Below are 19,192 nucleotides of genomic sequence, written 5' to 3'. Positions count from 1 at the left end.
GCTCCACCTCTGTGATTGGCTCAGCTGAAGAGAGGGGGGCTATTTTAGTTGGTGATAGTGGTGGAGGAATGTACAGCTGCCTTACCCTCCACCTTCACAATCGAGGAGGCCTGCCTGCGCTCACACACCACACCAGACATGGACAGCGTGGAACTTTTTGAATCTCCGGGAAAAGGCCGAGGTCTCAGGGCCACCAAGGAATTTTGGGCCGGCGACGTACTTTTCATTGAGCCCAGCTTCGCCGCTGTGGTCTTTGACAGGCAAGTCCCCGTCATTTAGACAATTATTTTCTGAATAGGCAGTGAAGCGGTGGGCAGCCATGACAGGCGTGTGCGGGGACGGTGCTTTTCTCGGTGGCACCTCAGTGGCATCTAGGCCGATCGGGCCACCACTGCCCCAATGAGCTGCACGTCATGCCACTTGTGGCATGGGATCAGTTTACACTTAATTTACACTTCCCACTGCAAGATTTACATTTACATGATGATTCGGAATTGTTGGAATATTGGTGTGTATACTGCATTTGTGTGGTACAGAGGTTCACTCTTAGGAACGTACAAGCCATTCATTTCCTTCAATGTGTACCTTCAATGTTCTCACAGAACACCAAGACTTTTTAAACCTTGAACACATTAAATCCTGTTAACTTCTATTAAACAGTTTCTATTCCAAATGCAAAGAGCAGGTCCAGAATCTTCCTCCTAAGATCAGTTATTAGATTAATGACAGCGATCATGCTGTTCTTTGAATAGGATGGAAAGTTAGCTAGAATTCATTCGTAGAAGGCCTCGCTTCAGCCGTAAACGTAATTTCAACGACATGAAATTAAACCGAACGCTGAAGTCTCAAGACATTTTTTACGTGTCTGCGTGGTTGTAGTTGTTCTGTAATCCAATGTAGCCTGGGCTTCAGCCATGTCTCGTGTCTCACTTCATCCGTGTCTGTCTTTCCTGTCCCCCCCCCAGCTACGTGGCAAACGTTTGTCACAGCTGCTTCCGTCGGCAGCAGAAGCTCCAGCGCTGTGGCCAGTGCAAATTCGCCCAGTACTGCGACCGCACGTGCCAGCGAGCTGCGTGGGAGGAGCACAAACAGGAGTGTGCGGCCATCAAGGCGTACGGCAAAACACCCAACGAGAATGTGCGGTAAGGAGGTGCTTAGAGGCATCAGTCAAGTCTTGATGTCTGTGACAGTTGAACAACTCAAGTGGAAAAAGGCTGAATGACCCTCACATGACTCACGAATTGATTGAACATTAAGGGGAACGTGTCCGTTTTACACAACTTAAACATGGACGCCAATGTTTGTCCAGGTAGTAGCTTAGTGGGTTAGACATTATGAACCAGACGACCACAAAGTCCCAGGTTCAAACCCCACTTACTACCACTGTGTCCCTGAACAAGACACTTGACCCTTTTGCGTCTCCAGGGGGGGGATTGTCCCTGTAACTACTGATTGTAAGCTGCTCTGGACCAGGGCGTCCGGTAAATGCGGTAAATGCGGTAAATGTAAATATTACTCCGTCTCTCGCAGCCTCGCTGCTCGCATTCTGTGGCGCATCGACAAGCAGGGGGGTGTGGTCTCCGACTACCAGCTCATCTCAGTGGAGGAGCTGGAGGACCACATCTCCGACATGCCCGAGCTGGACCTGAAGGAGCTCAAAGTGGACGTTCACAACTTCCTGGACTACTGGCCGCGCACAAGCAAGGCTCACAACGTGGAGAGCATCTCGCACATATTAGGAGTGGTACGACCAAGGATGGATCCATGCTGATAACATTCCTCACGATCATTGTTGCAGGATGTTTCATGCTATGCCATCGCCCTTCCCATTTCTTCTGCACTAGATCAACTGCAACGGCTTCACCGTGAGTGACCAAAGAGGGCTCCAGGCAGTTGGAGTGGGAATATTCCCCAACCTCTGCATGGTCAACCACGACTGCTGGCCAAACTGCACTGTCGTCCTCAACCATGGCAAGTATGTATCAGGCTCCGCCCCCATTGCCTTGCAACGCTGTCATAATTTTTTTTACAATTATCTGCTGTACTTTATTACTTAGTCTGATGTGGTTTCATTTACTTGAAGCTACGGGGCAAGTAAAACCCAGGGATGTTCAAACGTACAGCAGAATTGTTTAAAAGAATAAAAGTGCTATTAATGGATATTACTATATTAGATTTGGTTAAATTACACTGGTCATGTACAGTACTGTATATCAGCCTGACGCTGGATTCTTCATTTGCTTCAGCAAAGGTCACGGCAAGTTAGACAAGCACGTGTAGAAAGCGCCGTATTTCCACAGCCGGCTACAGGATTTGAGCTAAACAATTTCATTAAACAAGGAAGTTGAGGAGGTTAAAGGTCAGATGAGTAGTTATTTCAGTGGTCGTGGTGTAAACGCCTGTTGTTTTGTCTTTCAGTCAGTCGGCAGTGAACACTGTGTATCACTCTCACAGGAGGTGGGTCGGTTCAGAGTAAAAACCTCGCTCTCGTGCAGAGACCCCGTCTCTCAGTCGAACTCTCTTCACCCTTTCTGTGCCTCCATCACGAGTATCACAACCTTCCCATCTCACCCCACCCTGCCCAAGTGCCATTAACCCTCATCTCGGAATAAGAATATTAAAAAAAAAGAAAGAAAAGAGAGAAATGTTAACAAATTTGGAGGAATTGGCTTCTGTCTTGCTCTCCACCGCCGGTGTTTCCAGCAGATTCTGCTACGTGCAGAGGAGACGCCGCGTGGTTTACACCTTCATCCATCACGGTTAATGTCTCTGGGTGGTTGGTCCATGTTTATCACGCCGCTCGACCTTTTGCCCGTTGTTATCTAAACTAATTGCAGTGTAGTCCGTACCGGCACCGCATGCTAATACAGCGCATGCCCAATGGTCATTAAAAAAAAAAAAAAAAAAAAAACTTTTATCCCCCCTCTGTAACCCACCCCCCCCATCACCTTCTCCTGCTCATGGGTTTGTGCAACCATCCTTCACAGGGATATTCTAAATATAGATATACTGTATTATTCAGTAATGCACACAATTAAATAGTGAAAGTGAAGTGATTGTCACACGTGATACACAGCAGCACAGCACACAGTGCACACAGTGAAATTTGTCCTCTGCATTTAACCCATCACCCTGAGTGAGCAGTGGGCAGCCATGACAGGCGCCCGGGGAGCAGTGTGTGGGGACGGTGCTTTGCTCAGTGGCACCTCAGTGGTACCTTGGCAGATCGGGATTTGAACCAGCAACCTTCTGATTACGGGGCCGCTTCCTTAACCGCTAGGCCACCACTGCCCCAGTGCTGTGTTATTTCAGTTGTGTGTGTCGGCGCAGTCGCTACTTCTGTAACCTTTAATTCTAGCGCAGGGTGCAACACCATTGAGGATTTCTGATCACGTACAAGCTTTAAATGCAAAGCCCCCACTGCTGTTCCCAGCCACCCTGCAAAATTCTGATGAATATAGGGACTCACGTGAGAGAGAGAGAGTCACCGGTGCTGTTCATGGCTGAGAAATGATTAAAAACATTGTCAGTTCTAGACAACGTTACCTGGGGTGAAATAAAACTACCTGAATATGGGGGTTTGTTTGAGATCTGTAGTCGCGCCCCCTTTCACGTGCCATATTTTTGCCTTTATTGATGTTTGGTGTGGGTGTCTGTACCCAAATGGCTCACATATTCTTCATAACCACACGACAATCTGTAAATAACAAAATGATTTCCTCTCTTCGGCTCTCCCCTTGTGCCAGAGTGGAGCTGCGAGCTCTGGGTAAGATCAGCCCGGGCGAGGAGGTGTACGTGTCCTACGTCGATTTTCTCAACGTGTCGGAGGTGCGCAAGCAGCAGCTGAAGGCGCAGTACTTCTTTGACTGCACATGTGAACACTGCGCCAACGGCACCAAGGACGACCTGAAGATGGCTGGTACGGTGGTGGATGGAGTCCCGGTGAGACAGGCTGCTTGGCCAACTGTTGGGAGGATAAAGTTATTTAAATGTGCAGCATGGTGGAATGGCGGTTAATGATGGTTGTTTGTGAGGTTCTTTGGTAACAGTTAGGTGTTTCACTGTGGGAATAACTCTGGGGGTGAGCAAATACAGTATGTCGGAGACAGATCAGTCAAGGCATGGAGGGCTCCACCCACTTCTTATGACATTTAGATTTGCAGCATTTATCAGACACCCTTATCCAGAGCGACATCAGTAGTTACAGGGACGGTCCCCCCCCCTGGAGACACACAGGGTTAAGTGTCTTGCTCAGGGACACAATGGTAGTAAGTGGGATTTGAACCTGGGTCTTCTGGTTCATAGGCAAGTGTGTTACCCACTAGGCTACTACCACCCCAACCATTATGACCATGACCGACCACCGCCATGCACGCCCAAGCAAAGCCTTCAAGGGTCTGCCCTCATGTGGCACTGCCAATGATACAAAGACAGTCTCCTAAAAGTCGCTGTCCGTGCCACATACATGGACTGTTGGGGGGCTCCACCGTTGGTCCTCTGTATGCCCCGTTTACCATCTTGGGCACAAACGCCGGCTGCAGGAAGACTTTGGAAAATCTAAAACAAACTAAAGGCAGGAGGTATTAACAAATGCTCTTAAGAGACAAACACTTCAAACCCATGCCTTCCAAAGGCACAACGTCCAGCACTATGGACAGGTCCCATAATGGGACTAGCGGTCGTGACACCAGGAGCTACCCTCATATATCCTTATAACCCTCACATACTGTCCTGGGGCACTGTGCGTTTTACCCCAAGGCAAAAAGAGACCTGAGATCTGTCAGGGATGTGTCTGATGTCAGCGGGACCCCCCAACCTGATCACTGCAGGGGGATTGAGGACTGTACAGGCAAATCGTTGACCAGGCAGATGGGGTTTGGCATTCCCGTGTCGAGTTCACAAGCCATTTCCTCCAAAATTTCTGCCTGGTAGGTCGACAAGCCAAGTGATCGTATTGAGTGCGCACACTGGCCGTGCCACCTTCTTATTAGGCCTCTGAAAAATGGAAATGGTCAGGCATTCTAGCCAACCCCAGCTCCTTCATCCCTTGAACCTCCATCTTAGAGTATCCCTTGGTGAGGAGATTGCGCTTAAAAGGTCTGGACCAGTAGCGGCTCATCTATACTACAGGGTGGTTAAGACACTCGTCTGTGAACCAGAAGACCCAGGTTCAAATCCCACTTACTACCATTGAGTCCCTGAGCAAGACACTTAAACCTAAGTTGCTCTGGGGGGGACTGTCCCTGTAACTACTGATTGTAAATCGCTCTGGATTAAGGGCGTCTGATAAATGCTGTAAATGTAAATGTAAAGCTCCTTCATGTAAGCGTGGCCCTCCATGACAGATGCTGTCATTGGAGCTTCCGTATTTGGTCATGGCAGTGAAGCATCAAAGTAAGTTAGCAAGAGAAGCCAGTTTGGCGCCTGCGCGGGCAAAGTTTGCATGCTCTCTCCATGCTGGTGTGGGTTTCCTCCGGGTTCTCCGGTCTCCTGCCTGCTATTAAGGCGTGTACAAAAGGTGGACGGGCAACTCTGAATTGACTGTAGGTGTGAGTGTGTGACTGACACCCCGCCCTGTACCCGGTGTCTCAGGATGGGCTCCGGCAGCCGCGACCCTGAGTATCAGGACTAGGTGAGGATAGTGAGTGATGAGTGAGCTCTCTTTTTGTGTGTGTGTGTGTGTGTAATCATACAGGACCAAGGTTCTCATGTCCTCTTTAATTCTGTAACATCACCATCACTGTTGTGGTGAAGTACTAGAGCTTCATTAACGCCATTAATCAATTTATGCAATATTCAGCATCTTAATTCTATTGATGTCTTAGGTGCCTGATGAACAGGTGAAGGAAGTGACTGACTACAGTCTGATGATGCTGGAAAAGATGGACAAGGCCCGTCTGGATGGGAATTATCATGAGGTACAAAGACTTCAGTTCTTCTCATCCGTTCTGTACTCACACGGTCGTAAAACAACACCAGACTGTCTGTCGGATTTAAGGTGGTGAAGATCTGCAGGGAATGTCTGGAGAAGCAGGAGCCGGTTCTGGCCGACACACACATCTACCAGCTGAGGATGTGGAGCATGGCCAGCGAGGTTCTGTCCTACCTGCAGTTCTTCGATGAAGCGGCCTCATACGCCCGGAAGATGGTAGACGGCTACATGTGAGTGTTTGGTCTGACCGGGGCATGAAGGTTCATTCCTCTAGAAAAAATCTTGCCATCTCTTGACTATTACTGCTAATCCACATACTCATTACATAAAGCACATTCATAATTTTTTGTTGTGCTTTATTTTGGGAAGACTGTCCTTTTTTTAAACCAATGCCATTTGTCTTTTGGAGCAGAAAGCTGTACCACCCAAACAATGCTGCTCTGGGACTGGCCACCATGAGAGCTGGGGTGACCCACTGGCAGGCAGGGCATATAGAGGTGGGCCATGGCATGATCTGCAAGGCCTACGCCATCCTCTTGATCACACATGGACCCACACACCCCATCACCAAGGACTTGGAGGTACGCAGCACCCACCACAAATGGACAGTCATTTTTACAATTTTGTCTGGGAATTGGTGGCCTAGTGGGTAAGGAAGTGGACTCGTAGCCGAAGGGTTGTGAGTTCAAATCCCGAACTGTCAAGGTTCCTGTGAGGACCCCACTGCTCCAAAACACTCATTTACATTTACATTTACAGCTTTTATTGGACGCCCTTATCCGGAGCGGCTTACAATCAATAGTTACAGGGACAGTCCCCCCCTGGAGCAACTTAGGGTTAAGTGTCTTGCTCAGGGACTCAATGGTAGTAAGTGGGATTTGAACCTGGGTCTTCTGGTTCATAGGCGAGTGTGTTACCCACTAGGCTACTACCACCCTACCACCACTCACTTTCACTTCACTTTTACTTTTAAGATTCTTAAGGGGATTACACTTATTGGATACAGGTCTGAAATAAGCCATTATAGTGAGACAATACAATAACTGTGAGAATTTTATATTTAAATATTTTATATCCAGCAAGAGCTGTTGTCTCCGGGCTCAGTGTTGCCAGACTGGCCCATTTATAGTATTTGATGAAAAATTACATGATGTAATGATAGCAATGATACAAGTCATTAACAATAATTTAGCTGTTCATTCAAAAGCGGTTTGTGGTTAAAATTGGCTGCAAATCTTCTTGTCAGTGATTGTGACAAAGTAAAGAAAATACATGTTGATAAAAGGAATGAAGAAACCTGCTTTTTATATAAGTATGCCACAGAACGCAATTAAATGCTCATAAGAAAGTTTTTGGTAGGTTTGACCACATTTGAGAATTTTTGATGACTTGGCGCTCAAACAATATCAAAATCTTTGATGTGGCAACAAAGTCCAGGATGCTGCACCAACCGGTCCAACTTCTCACACATCACACACTAAAGGTCCGCCAAGAAAACTATGTCAGCGAACCAACTAAGCCACTAAATGTTGCTATATGGGTGTGAAATAAATATTCTTCATCATGGAGCTAGAGAATGGATGTAGCGGCCCACAGTGTTCCCCTCATTTGAATCATGGTGATGGTTTTCATGGATCTTCTTCCGATCTTATTCTGTTTCTCTGCTCTACCCTCCCAGGCCATGCGCATGCAGACAGAGATGGAGCTGCGCATGTTCCAGCAGAATGAATATGTGTACCACCAAATGCGCGAGGCCGCCCTCAAGAACCAGCCAATGAGCATGCAGGCTGAACCCGTGGAAGAGGGCATCAAAAACATGTTTCGCAGGAAGTGAGCAGACCACAGGAAGCTGCCTACCATGACCGCGAAGAGAGAACGTTCTAAAGTCGTTCTTCATCAGTCAAACCACAGACACTGCCACAGTTATGTCCTTTTATTTTTTAGATCTGTTTGTCTTCTGATTGCATTTTTAATTTATTGTCTTATTATTGCAAGTTAAAATGACACTTTTGTCAATCACACTGATCACAATGTCACACTAAACATGCTGATATAACATTGTAAGAGACTCTTTTGTAAAATTTGATTAAATCGTTCGATTATACACTGCATTGACCCAATCCGCTCAGTTTTCGACCCGTTTGCTGATCCTCTTGTAGGAGACACCAGCCATGGTCAGCGTCTGGAATGAGAGAGTGGCGTCATTTCACACGTAGGACACGATTACCCTTGATAAAGGCACTGAAACTCCTGACAAGTCACAGTGGACCTGAGAAGAGGTCACGTGAAGGAAAATGTTCACGTTTAGTCCCTTAACAATCCAGGGACTTTTATGACAGATTACGGTTATATAAAAATGGCTTCCAGTGATTTATTGCTTTTATACAAGAGTTCTGAACTTGATCAAACGTATTTATTTTCAATATTATTTCTGTTTCTGCAAAACCTTAGAAAGTCATTACGTTGGCAAATAAAGTCAAGCACTTCAGTCAAGCTAGAAAATACCACAGATTTACACAAATAATGTTATTCTGATTTTGAGATGAATGGTGAGTGTTGGTGTTATTTCTATGATGAACAGCAACATGCTGATATTTGGTTACGAGGTCATTTACAGGGTAAATGTTCCCTCTCATTGCATTGCTTTCAAGACAACACCACACGCACCAATAAAAAAAAACTTACATTTTATGGTTCTTTGTGAATGTGGGAAGAATTGGGGACCCGTACTTCTAATCTCACATTCTAATCTCCAGACGCGACGGAGAAGCTTCTGTACTCACGTTCCTTATGGTGTCAGCATCGACCAGCTCGGTGACCGACTCTACATCATTCGCCGTGACAATCAGCTTGTTCCCCGCAAGCACAGCTACAGCCTGCAACACAGAGTAATGATTCAAGTCATTAAGAATCATTTAGCTGCTCATTCAAAAGCTGTTTGTGGTTCAAATTAGCTGTAAATGTTCTTGTCAGTGATTGTGACACAGAAAAGAAAACTAGTTTTGGCTCGTCGTCATGTTTTGATCTGCCGCCGCAGAGCCGTGCCGATGAGACTGTACCTTGGCTTTCTCCCCTGCGTGCGACTGAATCTCACTATCCTTCCCGACTGTGAATTCATTCACCAGAACCTGGGGTCCGGTGGTTACGGTCACTCTGAAGTGGTCTCCATCCTGTTTTATTTCAGTGATGCTCTTCAGGTCTTTACCTTTCTCAATCGCATCATCGGAAAGACCTGATAACATCAAGATTTTAATGTCAGATTTTTAAAACTTGGAGTGTTATTTGCTGCATTTACCAGACGCCCTTATCCTGAGCGACTTACAATCAGTAGTTACAGGGACAGTCCCCCCCCGGAGACACTCAGGGTTAAGTGTCTTGCTCAGGGACACAATGGTAGTAAGTGGGATTTGAACCTGGGTCTTTTGGTTCATAGGCGAGTGTGTTACCCTCTAGGCTACTACCACCCATGTTATAATGTCATATGATTTGGTAAATAGTTGCTATTGGTTAAAAACAGTCATAGGCATATAACATAATTATGACATTATAGAATTTCCTTTTGGGGAGGATTTGGGATTGGGGAGAAACCAAAACTGGAAACTGTCTTCATATTTTTATCCTTGATGGGGAAGAGAAAAAGTTCTAGTGCACCTTACTTAACTGTTTTACAACCACTCTCACAAAATATAGTTCAGGTAAAACAGAACGAAATTTAAAGCTTGTCTTGTTCGGTAACTTTTTGCTGCTCAGCGAAACCATTGTAAAGCAGGAAAATGGATGAATCTCCTTCTAAAGATCAGGATCTGTTCACTTGTTCAGTCTGTCTAGATCTACTGAAGGATCCGGTGGCTCTTCACTGTGGACATAATTACTGTATGAGCTGCATTAGAGCTGCTGGGATGAGGACAGAGCTTGCAGCTCAGAAACTGTGGAACAACCTGCCTGTGCACATTAGACAGGCTGTTACGTGCCGTGTCATGGTGTGTTTTTGCTTTATTCTCTCCCATAGGCTCTTCTCGTCGGGTCCTTCCCACCAGGCTTTTCAGGAGACCATCTGCAGGTGGAGCAGGGTGGCGCTTCAGGTGTATTAGACCTCTGAAATGTGAAAAAAAACTGTTGGCAGGCATTCATGTGGTTGACCTTGAAGTGGGGACTGTTAAGAAACTCACTCTTGGATTAGTGATTTAACTTTGTGTTTGTCAGACATCGATGTAGCATTGTGTGTGTATATTTGTATTAGTATTTATATCTTTCCTAATAGTTAACATTGTTGTTATTATCATTCTCATTGATACCTTTAGAATTTTATGTTGCATGTAGGCTGGTGAACAGCTCCAAAATGAGATTCTCCTGCCACCAAATTCGACACCCTTCACACCACAGCTGCACCTAGAATGGCAGGCATTCATGTGGTTGACCTTGAAGTGTTTTAAAAATCATCTGTTCTTTTCATCTGACTTTTTTTTTCAGATACTTGGAGGTGCTGGAATTATTGTTTTTATTTATTATAGATTTCATGTAGTTTTCCTTTTATGGCATTTCATATTAATTTCTAAAGATGTCTCAAAGGCGAGTTGATGGGGGAAGGAAGCGCAGAGATGGGACATAAGGGGAACAATGATTTATTAATAAATACAAATAAACATGGCGCGATGGACGAAAACAGTCACTGGATCCACCAGCTCCTCTGGCAGGACCCCAAGGTGTTCCCCGACCTGACTGGAGATATAATTTCTCCAGTGTGTCCTGGGTCAACTCGGGGGCCTCCTGCCAGCAGGACATGCCCAGGGAGCCGTCCAGCAGGCACCCTGACCAGATACCCAAACCACCTCAACTGGCTCCTCTCGATGTTCTACTCTACTCTGAGTCCCTCCCGAATATTCAAGCTCCTCACCCTATCCATAAGGCTGACTTACTGCTGGCTATGCGGACCAAACTCACGCTCCTCTGGCACAGGGACGGAATGGCCCTCAACAAAAGGCCATCCACCCCATACTCCCGGAGCGCCCTCCCCCCATACGGTGCCCCCGAGGGCACGGCCACAAGCCACCTCCAAATACACAAAACAAATGTGGATTGGTTGGGCAAACTCCCATGCCCCCTCCACCACCCCAGCAAGGGCAAATAGCTGGTCCACAGTTCCACATCCAGGAAGAAAACCACATTGCTCCTCCTCAATCTGAGATTCAACTATCGATCGGACCCTCCTCTCCAGTACCTTGGTGTAGATCTTTCTAGGGAGGCTGAGGAGTGTGATCCACCTATGGTTGGAACACACACTCTGGTATCCTTTCTTAAAAACGGGGACCACCACCCCAGTCTGCCACTCCATCGGAACTGCCCTTGATGTCCACGCAATGTTTCAGAGATGTGTCAACCACGATAGCCCTACAACATCCATAGCCATGAGATACCCAGGACGGATCTCATCCACCCCCGGGGCTCCGCCGCTTTGTAGCTGTTTGACTACCTCAACAATGACTGGCATTGTGACCACAGCTAGCAACAGCAGCCTCAACAATTGCAGAGCAGAACATTCGGACTCAATGTCCCCCACTGCTCTCGGGACAAGGACAAAGCTCTGCCGGAGGTGGGGATTGAAGACCATCTTGACATGTTCTTCTGCCAGGCATTCTACGTGGCATCTTCCCCTGCCACCTGATCCAACTCACCACCAGCTGGTGATCAATTGACAGCTCCGCTCCTCTCTTCACCAGAGAGTCCAAATCATATAGTCGCAGGTCAGATATTATGACTACAAAGTCAATCATTGACCAGCGACCTAGGCTTCCCTGGTACCAAGTGTACCGATTGGCATCTTTAAGTTCAAACATGGTCATGGTGTTCATTATGGCTAAATTGTGACTTGCACAGAAGTCCAATAACGAAACACCAATCGAGTTCAGATCTGGCAGGCCGTTCCTCCAAATCACGCCCCTCCAGGTCATGCTGTCATTGCCCACGTGAGCATTGAAGTCCCCCAGCAGGACAATGGAGTCCCCAGTCGGAACACTATCTAGCACTCGTCCCAGGGACACCAAAAAGGGTGGGTACTCTGAGCTTTTATTTGGCGCATAAGTGCAAACAACAGTCAGGACCCTTTCCTTGACCTGAAGGTGCAGGGAAGCGACCCTCTTGTCCCCCAAGGTAAACCCCAACAAACAGGCTGAGAGTCTTGGGGCTAACAAAAAGCCAACCCCAGCCCTCCACCTCTCACCCGGAGCAACTCCAGCAAAGGAGAGTGTCCAACCTCTCAAAAGGACTTGGGTTCCAGAGCCAGTGCTATGTGTCGAGGTGAGTCTAGCCGGTACCGCTCAACCTCTTCCAGAAGTTCCAGCTCCTTCCCCGCCAGAGAGGTGACATTCCATGTCCCAATAGCCAGATTCCTTGCCCGGGGATCGGGCCGCCAAAGCCCCCGCCTTGGTCTGCCATCCAATCCACATTGCATCAGAGATTTATTGTCAGTACAACCATGTATTGAAATATTGTTTCACACAGATCATAAAAGAAAGAAAAAATATATTTATATATAGAAAAAATATAATATTATATATTTTCAAAATAATTTTTTACTAACTAAAACTTAAATACTGTACAGACTATAAAAAAAAAATTGTAAAACCTCCTGTACACTGAACAAGGACAAACAGGTCAACATCATGTAAGATGCTTGCAAGTGGCTATGTATTGTGCAGTGGTCTGGTTCAAGTATATGTGGGATACTTCAACCAGGACACACAAGACATACATGCAAAATGAGCAGAATGTTAGCAGGTGCATATGGTTGGAAATGTATTGTTGTTGTGTTTATCAATGTTTTGGTGATGGCAGTGCATTGAGAGCTCTGATTGCATGGGGGAAGAAGCTCTTGCAGTTACAGTTATGATACTGTGGAACCATCTGCCAGATGCTAGGAGGGAGAACAGGGCATGTGAGGAGTGGTGAGAGTCCTTCATTATGCTCCAAGCTTGACGGATGAGGTGTTTCTTGTAGAGCTGGGAGATGGGTGGAAGTGGAACCCCGATGATGCACTCTGCATCCGCGACAGTGCAGTTCCCGTACCAGACATTGACATAGCAGCAGAGAACACTTTCAATGGGAGGAGGGAGGTTGGCCTTCTTCAGCTTTCTGAGGAAGTACAGACATTGCTGGGCTCTCTTAGTGGTGGAGGTGGTGTTGAGGCTCCAGGAGAGGTTGTCTGTCTGGTGCACACCCAGTGACTTCACGCTGCTGACGATATGAACAGCAGATCCATCAATGTGCAGTGGGGTGGGGACAGTTGGTTTCTTCCTGACGTTAACAACCATCTCTTTGGTCTTCGAGACATTGAGAGTCAGGTTGTTACTCTGGCACCAGTCCAGCAGATGACTCTCACAGACCAATAACTTCTTCTGTAAAAGGCTCCTCTGTCCTGCACTCATTACCTGTATTAATGGCACCTTTTTGAACTCATTATCAGTATAAATGACACCTGTCCACAACCTCAAACTGTCACACTCCAAACTCCACTATGGCCAAGACCAAAGCGCTGTGTAAGGACACCAGAAACAAAATTGTAGACCTGCACAAGGCTGGGAAGGCTGAATCTGCAATAGGTAAGCCGCTTGGTGTGAAGAAATCAAATGTGGGAGCAATTATTTGAAAATCTCACCCCGTGGGGTCAAAATGATTACAAGAACGGTGATCAAAAATCCCAGAACCACACGGGGGGACCTAGTGAATGACCTGCAGAGAGCTGGGACCAAAGTAACAAAGGCTACCATCAGAAACACACTACGCCGCCAGGGACTCAAATCCTGCAGTGCCAGACGTGTTCCCCTGCTTAAGCCAGTACATGTCCGGGCCCGTCTGAGGGGCTGGTAGTAGCCTAGTGGGTAACACACTTGCCTATGAACCAGAAGACTACAGAGTCACAGGTTCGAATCCCACTTACTACCATTGTGTCCCTGAGCAAGACACTTAACCCTAAGTTGCTCCAGGGGGGACTGTCCCTGTAACTACTGATTGTAAGTCGCTCTGGATAAGAGCGTCTGATAAATGCCGTAAATGTCTGATAAATGCCGTAAATGAAGTTTGCTAGAGAGCATCTGGATGATCCAGAAGAGGATTGGGACAATATCATTTGGTCCGATCAAACCAAAATAGAACTTTTTGGTAAAAACTCTAGTTGTCGTGTTTGGAGGAGAAAGAATGCTGAGTTGCATCCAAAGAACACCATACCTACTGTGAAGTATGGGGGTGGAAACATCATGCTTTGGGGGTGTTTTTCTGCAAAGGGACCCGGACGACTGATCCGTGTAAAGGAAAGAATTATTGGGGCCATGTATTGGGAGATTTTGAGTGAAAACCTCCTTCCATCAGCAAGGGCATTGAAGGTGAAATGTGGCTGGGTCTTTCAGCATGACAATGATCCCAAACACACCGCTCGGGAGTGTTTGGAGCGCTTCGTAAGAAGCATTTCAAGGTTCTGGAGTGGCCTAGCCAGTCTCCAGATCTCAACCCCATAGAAAATCTTTGGAGGGAGTTGAAAGTCCGTGTTACTCAGCGACAGCCCCAAAACATCACTGCTCTAGAGGCCATCTGCATGGAAAAATTTGCCAACATTCAGCAAGAGTGTGTGAAAACCTTGTGAAGACTTACAGAAAATGGTTGACCTCCATCATTGCCAACAAAGGGTATATAACAAAGTATTGAGATGAACATTTGTTAGTGACCAAATACTAATTTTCCACCATAATTTGCAAATAAATTCTTTAAAAATCAGAGGATTGTTTTTTCTCATTTTGTCTCATGAAAATTACATCTTTTTAAGTGGTAGAACTTGCACAATTGGTGGCTGACGAAATACTTTTTTGCCCCACTGTATACACATATACTGCTGAGAAAGAAGGCAAACATCACCACACCACAACTCTTCTGAAGCAGGAAGTTTGATGCTTCCTGAGAAACCAAACTGAAAGTTAACTCTCCTTTTTGCGGCTCTGTCTGTGTGTGACACCATCTGATTGTAAAGCAGGAAAATGGCTGAAGCTCCTTCTAAAGATCAGGATCTGTTCACTTGTTCAGTCTGTCTGGATCTACTGAAGGATCCGGTGACTCTTTCCTGTGGACATAATTACTGTATGAGCTGCATTAAGAGCTGCTGGGATGAGGAAGACCAGAAGGGCGTCTACAGCTGTCCACAGTGCAGACACACCTTCACACCAAGACCTGTTCTCTTCAAAAACCCTCTTATTGCTGAACTGGTGGAGAACATGAAGAAGATGAGACTCCAAGCTGCTCCTCCTGCTCTCTGTTACGCTGGACCTGGAGATGTGGAGTGTGACGTCTGCACTGGGAGAAAAGTCAAAGCTGTCAAGTCCTGCCTGGTGTGTCTGGTCTCTTACTGTGAGACTCACTTCAAAGTTCATAATGAAGCAAATCCAGGAGAAAAACACACGGTGACTGATGCTACTGGACGACTGCAGGAGAAGATCTGCTCTCAGCATCACAAGCTGCTGGAGGTCTTTTGTTGCTCTGATCAGAAATGCGTTTGTCTGATGTGTTTGGTGGATGAACACAGTGGACATAAGACAGTAGCAGCAGCAGCAGAAAGGAGTGAGAAACAGGTAAGAACAAGTAGAAGATCGCTTGGTCCATAACAGATTTACAACAAGTCACTGGGGCATATCAGAAGTATTTTTTTTAACCAACAGAAGCAGTTGGTCGAGACCCAGAGAAGATCCCAGCAGAGACTCCAGAAGAGAGAGAAGAAAGTACAGGAGCTGAGAGAGGCTGTGGAGACTCTCAAGGTGAGAAGTGAGGCGAGGAGAAGAGACATTTCAGGACTCAGTCAGGTCTCTCCTCCAGTCAGCCAGTGAGGAACTCAGTGTCTGGACACTTTCCAGTCCCACTGAGACACCACACTGTGAGGAACAGGCTGCTGTCTGGGGTCCCAGTAGGAGCTGAGTGAAGGTCTGCTGCTTCAAATGTCCCCTGTCCTCTCTCTCTGTCTCCTAACAGCGCTCTGCACAGGCAGCAGTGGAGGACACTGAGAAGATCTTTACTCAGATGATCCGCTCCATTGGGAAGATGCGCTCTAAGGTGTGTAAGATAATCAGAGATCAGGAGAAGGCTGAACTGAGTCTGACTGAAGGACACCTGGAGCTGCTGGAGCAGGAGATCGTTGTTCTGAGGAGGAGAGACGCTGAGCTGGAGCAGCTTTCACAAACAGAAGATCACATCCTTTTCCTCCAGGTACCATCACTGCTCTCTGATCATCTACAGAAGGGGGCGTCCCTCACAAACTTCTCTCCTATGGAGCTGCTCTTCACTTCTCCCCAGTAAAGTGTATTTAAAGTCTCTCTCCATTTCTGTCTCTTGTCTGTTTGTCTCTGTAGAGTTTCCCGTCTCTCTGTGCTCCTCCTGGATCTAAAGATCTCCCCAACATCACCGTCAACCAGAGCTTCTCTTGTCAGGCTGTAGTAAAATCTGTCTCTGCACTGAAAGAGAAACTGGAAGATTTCTGCAAGCAGGAAGTGAAGAAGATATCAGCAGCAGGTTGGGAATTTATTAAATATGAGAATTGAATGATAGATGTGATCGAGAAAACAAATATATTATTACAAATATATTACAGGATTATGTGGTAAGAATTATTCATGATGGAATATTTATATTTCCATAGTAAAACACGTCAAAATTGAATTTGCTGAACCTTTGACCAGATCTGATTTCTTACAATGTGAGTATCTCTCTCTCTCTCTCTCTCTCTCTCTCTCTCACACACACACACACACACACACACAAACACACACACATTAAATATTCTCAGCTCTACAGGAACACCTGTACACACGATTCTGCTGTATTTGTATTAATTTGTAGTAATAACTGTTGGTCTGATTTGTCTCTCTGTAAAAACTGAATTATTTTATTGGTTGATTATGTTGGATGATTTGGGGATTTTAGGTCTTTTTTATATGAATCTCTGGAGGTTTTATGCCCTCTTGGGATACAATAGAGAATATATATAATCCAGATTTCATTATCTGTCATTTTTAACCCTGAAAATCTGTCTGTTTACCTCTTGACCAGATTCCTGCCAGTTGACTCTGGATCTAAACACAGTAAATAAATATCTCCGTCTGACTGAGGAGAACAGAAGAGTGACATGGAGTGACGTGGTCCAGTCATATCCTGATCATCCAGACAGATTTGATGTGTGGTACCAGGTTCTGTGTAGAGAGGGTGTGTCTGGACGCTGTTACTGGGAGGTGGAGTGGAGTGGGAAGGTTCAAGTATCAGTTTCATATAAAGGAGTCAGCAGGAAAGGACGGGGTGATAATTGTCTGTTTGGACGTAATGATCAGTCCTGGAGTTTAGTCTGTTCTACATCCAGCTTCTCTTTCTGGCACAAAAATAAAAAGACTAAACTCCCTCGAGTCTCCAGCTCCTCCAGAATAGGAGTGTATGTGGATCACAGGGCAGGAACTCTGTCCTTCTACAGCGTCTCTCACACCATGACCCTCCTGTACAGAGTCCAGACCACCTTCACTCAGCCCCTCTATCCTGGGATTTATGTTTCTTCTGGCTCAGTGAAACTGCTGTGATGTTCAATTATTTGTATATCTGTCGATACAGAGAGCAGATCAACCCACATTTTTTATTCCAACAGAATCTCTTATGTCTGAATTTTCTTCCTTCGGCTGCTACCGTTTGGGGTCGGTTTTCCGCATAATTGATTTGGTGGGATGTTTTATTCTAGATGGCCTTCCTGATGCCACCATCCCCATTTACTCGGACTTGGGACCAGCACCAAGAAATACACTGTCACCTACGTCCGCCTTGTCTGGGTTCAATAATTTCCGCTCGTGATGAAAATATTTAATGTGTAATATTGTTGTTCATTAAGAAATTTGGAGTTTTACATATTCAGTAGTCATGAATAGCGCTACACCAGAGTTACAGGAAGTTCTATTAATTCAGGGTGACAACAGGAGCATCACGGATAATTTTGTTGACATAAATGCTCTTTATAGGTTATTTTACATATGTTTTATATGTTTGTTATTAAAGTTTAAAGTGAAGTGATTGTCACATGTGATACACAGCAGCACAGCACACGATGCACACAGTGAAATTTGTCCTCTGCATTTAACCCATCACCCTGAGTGAGCAGTGGGCAGCCATGACAGGCGCCCGGGGAGCAGCGTGTGGGGACGGTGCTTTGCTCAGTGGCACCTCAGTGGCACCTTGGCGGATCGGGAATCGAACCTGCAACGTTCTGATTACGGGGCCGCTTCCTTAACCGCTAGGCCACCACTGCCTTGTGCAGGTATGACGCGCTCAAAAGTTTGGCCATAATTAGGTGTTTAGTTTCTTGTATTTTATCCCATATCCAGGAACACACTCAGGGAAGAATTCGGTCTTACCACCAGGGGGCGCTATCACTGGAAGGGGGAATTGGCGTTAACTCTCGCGGTATTTTCTTTAGATAAAGAAATGCCTGCACGAGCGAACGACACTAATGATTCCTGCCTGTGTTTTCTCTGTTAAATACAGGTTAGTATAGTGCAGCACTATTTCTAAATAAACCCACTGTGTATAATAGAGAAATTACTCATACGAGCTGTCAGAAAACGCGACAGGTATCACATGGTTCGGAGTAAGTAAAAGTGTAAGACACGTGTAGTTCAGTGAAGTGGTTCATGTTACTACTGCCAGGTAGATTGAGTGTATTATTTATGTGTATGTGTACACATGTTAAGACCACTGATGTGCTGTGGGATGGGAAAATACTGGAAAGATTCTGTTCAAGGTGTTTTTGAAAGTAATTATTGCATTTATGTTAAGTAAAATTGGTTTGTACTATTATGAAAATGGTTGTTCGATGGGTTGAAAGCACAAGTATGTGGGTTGATTCTGTAAAAGGGATAGCAGATATTGAACGAATGTAATATTCAAATAATATGTACTTCTGTTGACATTAACCTGTGAGAAGACTGAAAATGTAATGTAATTCAGGAAGTGAGTATATGTAAATTGTTTGTAAAGTTGAGTGTAAAATGTATTTTTCTTTAGATAAAGAAATGCCTGCATGAGCGAACGACACTAATGATTCCTGCCTGTGTTTTCTCTCTTAAATACAGAAACCGCAGACACAATTACACTTTTTAAAAAATCTGTCACAGTCCCGGGGCGCTGGGATCTGTAACACAGGAATGACAGCCGATAGAGAAGCGCTGTGACGGACAAGTTCTGTCTGGGTGTAAATAAAGT

At 45.8% G+C, this 19,192-nt stretch overlaps 3 protein-coding genes across 5 annotated transcripts; 2 read left to right on the top strand and 1 right to left on the bottom strand.

Moving 5' to 3' along the window:
* The first annotated feature begins 138 nt into the window (after window positions 1–138).
* Window positions 139–8,623, top strand: smyd1b (SET and MYND domain containing 1b). 3 transcript variants are annotated; one of them, XR_003751201.1, is made up of 11 exons: window positions 139–260; window positions 966–1,142; window positions 1,531–1,744; window positions 1,845–1,975; window positions 2,419–2,457; window positions 3,747–3,942; window positions 5,826–5,918; window positions 5,999–6,162; window positions 6,345–6,513; window positions 7,611–7,854; window positions 8,092–8,623. XR_003751201.1 is itself a non-coding variant. In XM_028995706.1 (10 exons), the coding sequence occupies exons 1-10, from the start codon at window positions 139–141 to the stop codon at window positions 7,764–7,766; spliced, it is 1,461 nt and encodes a 486-aa protein (XP_028851539.1). In that variant the 3' UTR covers window positions 7,767–8,041. The 3 variants fall into 3 exon arrangements, 2 of the variants coding, with proteins under 2 accessions (XP_028851539.1, XP_028851540.1); XM_028995706.1 differs by lacking the exon at window positions 8,092–8,623 and having other exon boundaries at window positions 7,611–8,041; XM_028995707.1 differs by lacking the exons at window positions 2,419–2,457; window positions 8,092–8,623 and having other exon boundaries at window positions 7,611–7,766.
* LOC114799681 (fatty acid-binding protein, liver-type-like) lies at window positions 8,058–11,781 on the bottom strand. The gene is made up of 5 exons (XM_028996477.1): window positions 11,741–11,781; window positions 10,849–10,982; window positions 8,992–9,164; window positions 8,716–8,808; window positions 8,058–8,114 (listed from the first exon to the last, which is right to left on the bottom strand). The coding sequence occupies exons 1-5, from the start codon at window positions 11,779–11,781 to the stop codon at window positions 8,058–8,060; spliced, it is 498 nt and encodes a 165-aa protein (XP_028852310.1).
* Window positions 11,782–14,856: 3,075 nt separating this feature from the next.
* LOC114799238 (tripartite motif-containing protein 16-like) lies at window positions 14,857–18,000 on the top strand. Its single transcript, XM_028995705.1, has 6 exons — window positions 14,857–15,540; window positions 15,628–15,723; window positions 15,935–16,168; window positions 16,312–16,471; window positions 16,599–16,655; window positions 17,009–18,000. Exons 1-6 carry the CDS (start codon window positions 14,953–14,955, stop codon window positions 17,521–17,523), a joined length of 1,650 nt encoding a protein of 549 aa, XP_028851538.1. The 5' UTR covers window positions 14,857–14,952; the 3' UTR covers window positions 17,524–18,000.
* The last annotated feature ends 1,192 nt before the right edge of the window (window positions 18,001–19,192 follow it).

The sequence above is a fragment of the Denticeps clupeoides genome, chromosome 11 (assembly GCF_900700375.1).
Source record: "Denticeps clupeoides chromosome 11, fDenClu1.1, whole genome shotgun sequence".
NCBI lineage: Eukaryota > Metazoa > Chordata > Actinopteri > Clupeiformes > Denticipitidae > Denticeps > Denticeps clupeoides.
Note: the sequence above shows the minus strand (reverse complement) of the source record. Positions and strands in the feature narration are given on the sequence as shown.

Excerpts from the sequence above, each read along its gene's own strand:
- smyd1b (XM_028995706.1), top strand. The coding sequence starts at position 139 with ATGGACAGCGTGGAACTTTTTGAATCTCCGGGAAAAGGCCGAGGTCTC. Across the intron at positions 1,745-1,844 it reads TCTCGCACATATTAGGAGTG|ATCAACTGCAACGGCTTCAC; the intron begins GTACGACCAAGG and ends CTTCTGCACTAG. Across the intron at positions 1,976-2,418 it reads GTCGTCCTCAACCATGGCAA|TCAGTCGGCAGTGAACACTG; the intron begins GTATGTATCAGG and ends TTTGTCTTTCAG.
- LOC114799681 (XM_028996477.1), bottom strand. The coding sequence starts at position 11,781 with ATGAACACCATGACCATGTTTGAACTTAAAGATGCCAATCG. Across the intron at positions 9,165-10,848 it reads TTTGGTCCGCATAGCCAGCA|GTCTTTCCGATGATGCGATT; the intron begins GTAAGTCAGCCT and ends TGATGTTATCAG. Across the intron at positions 8,809-8,991 it reads ACGCAGGGGAGAAAGCCAAG|GCTGTAGCTGTGCTTGCGGG; the intron begins GTACAGTCTCAT and ends TCTGTGTTGCAG.
- LOC114799238 (XM_028995705.1), top strand. The coding sequence starts at position 14,953 with ATGGCTGAAGCTCCTTCTAAAGATCAGGATCTGTTCACTTGTTCAGTC. Across the intron at positions 15,724-15,934 it reads AGGCTGTGGAGACTCTCAAG|CGCTCTGCACAGGCAGCAGT; the intron begins GTGAGAAGTGAG and ends GTCTCCTAACAG. Across the intron at positions 16,656-17,008 it reads CAGATCTGATTTCTTACAAT|ATTCCTGCCAGTTGACTCTG; the intron begins GTGAGTATCTCT and ends CCTCTTGACCAG.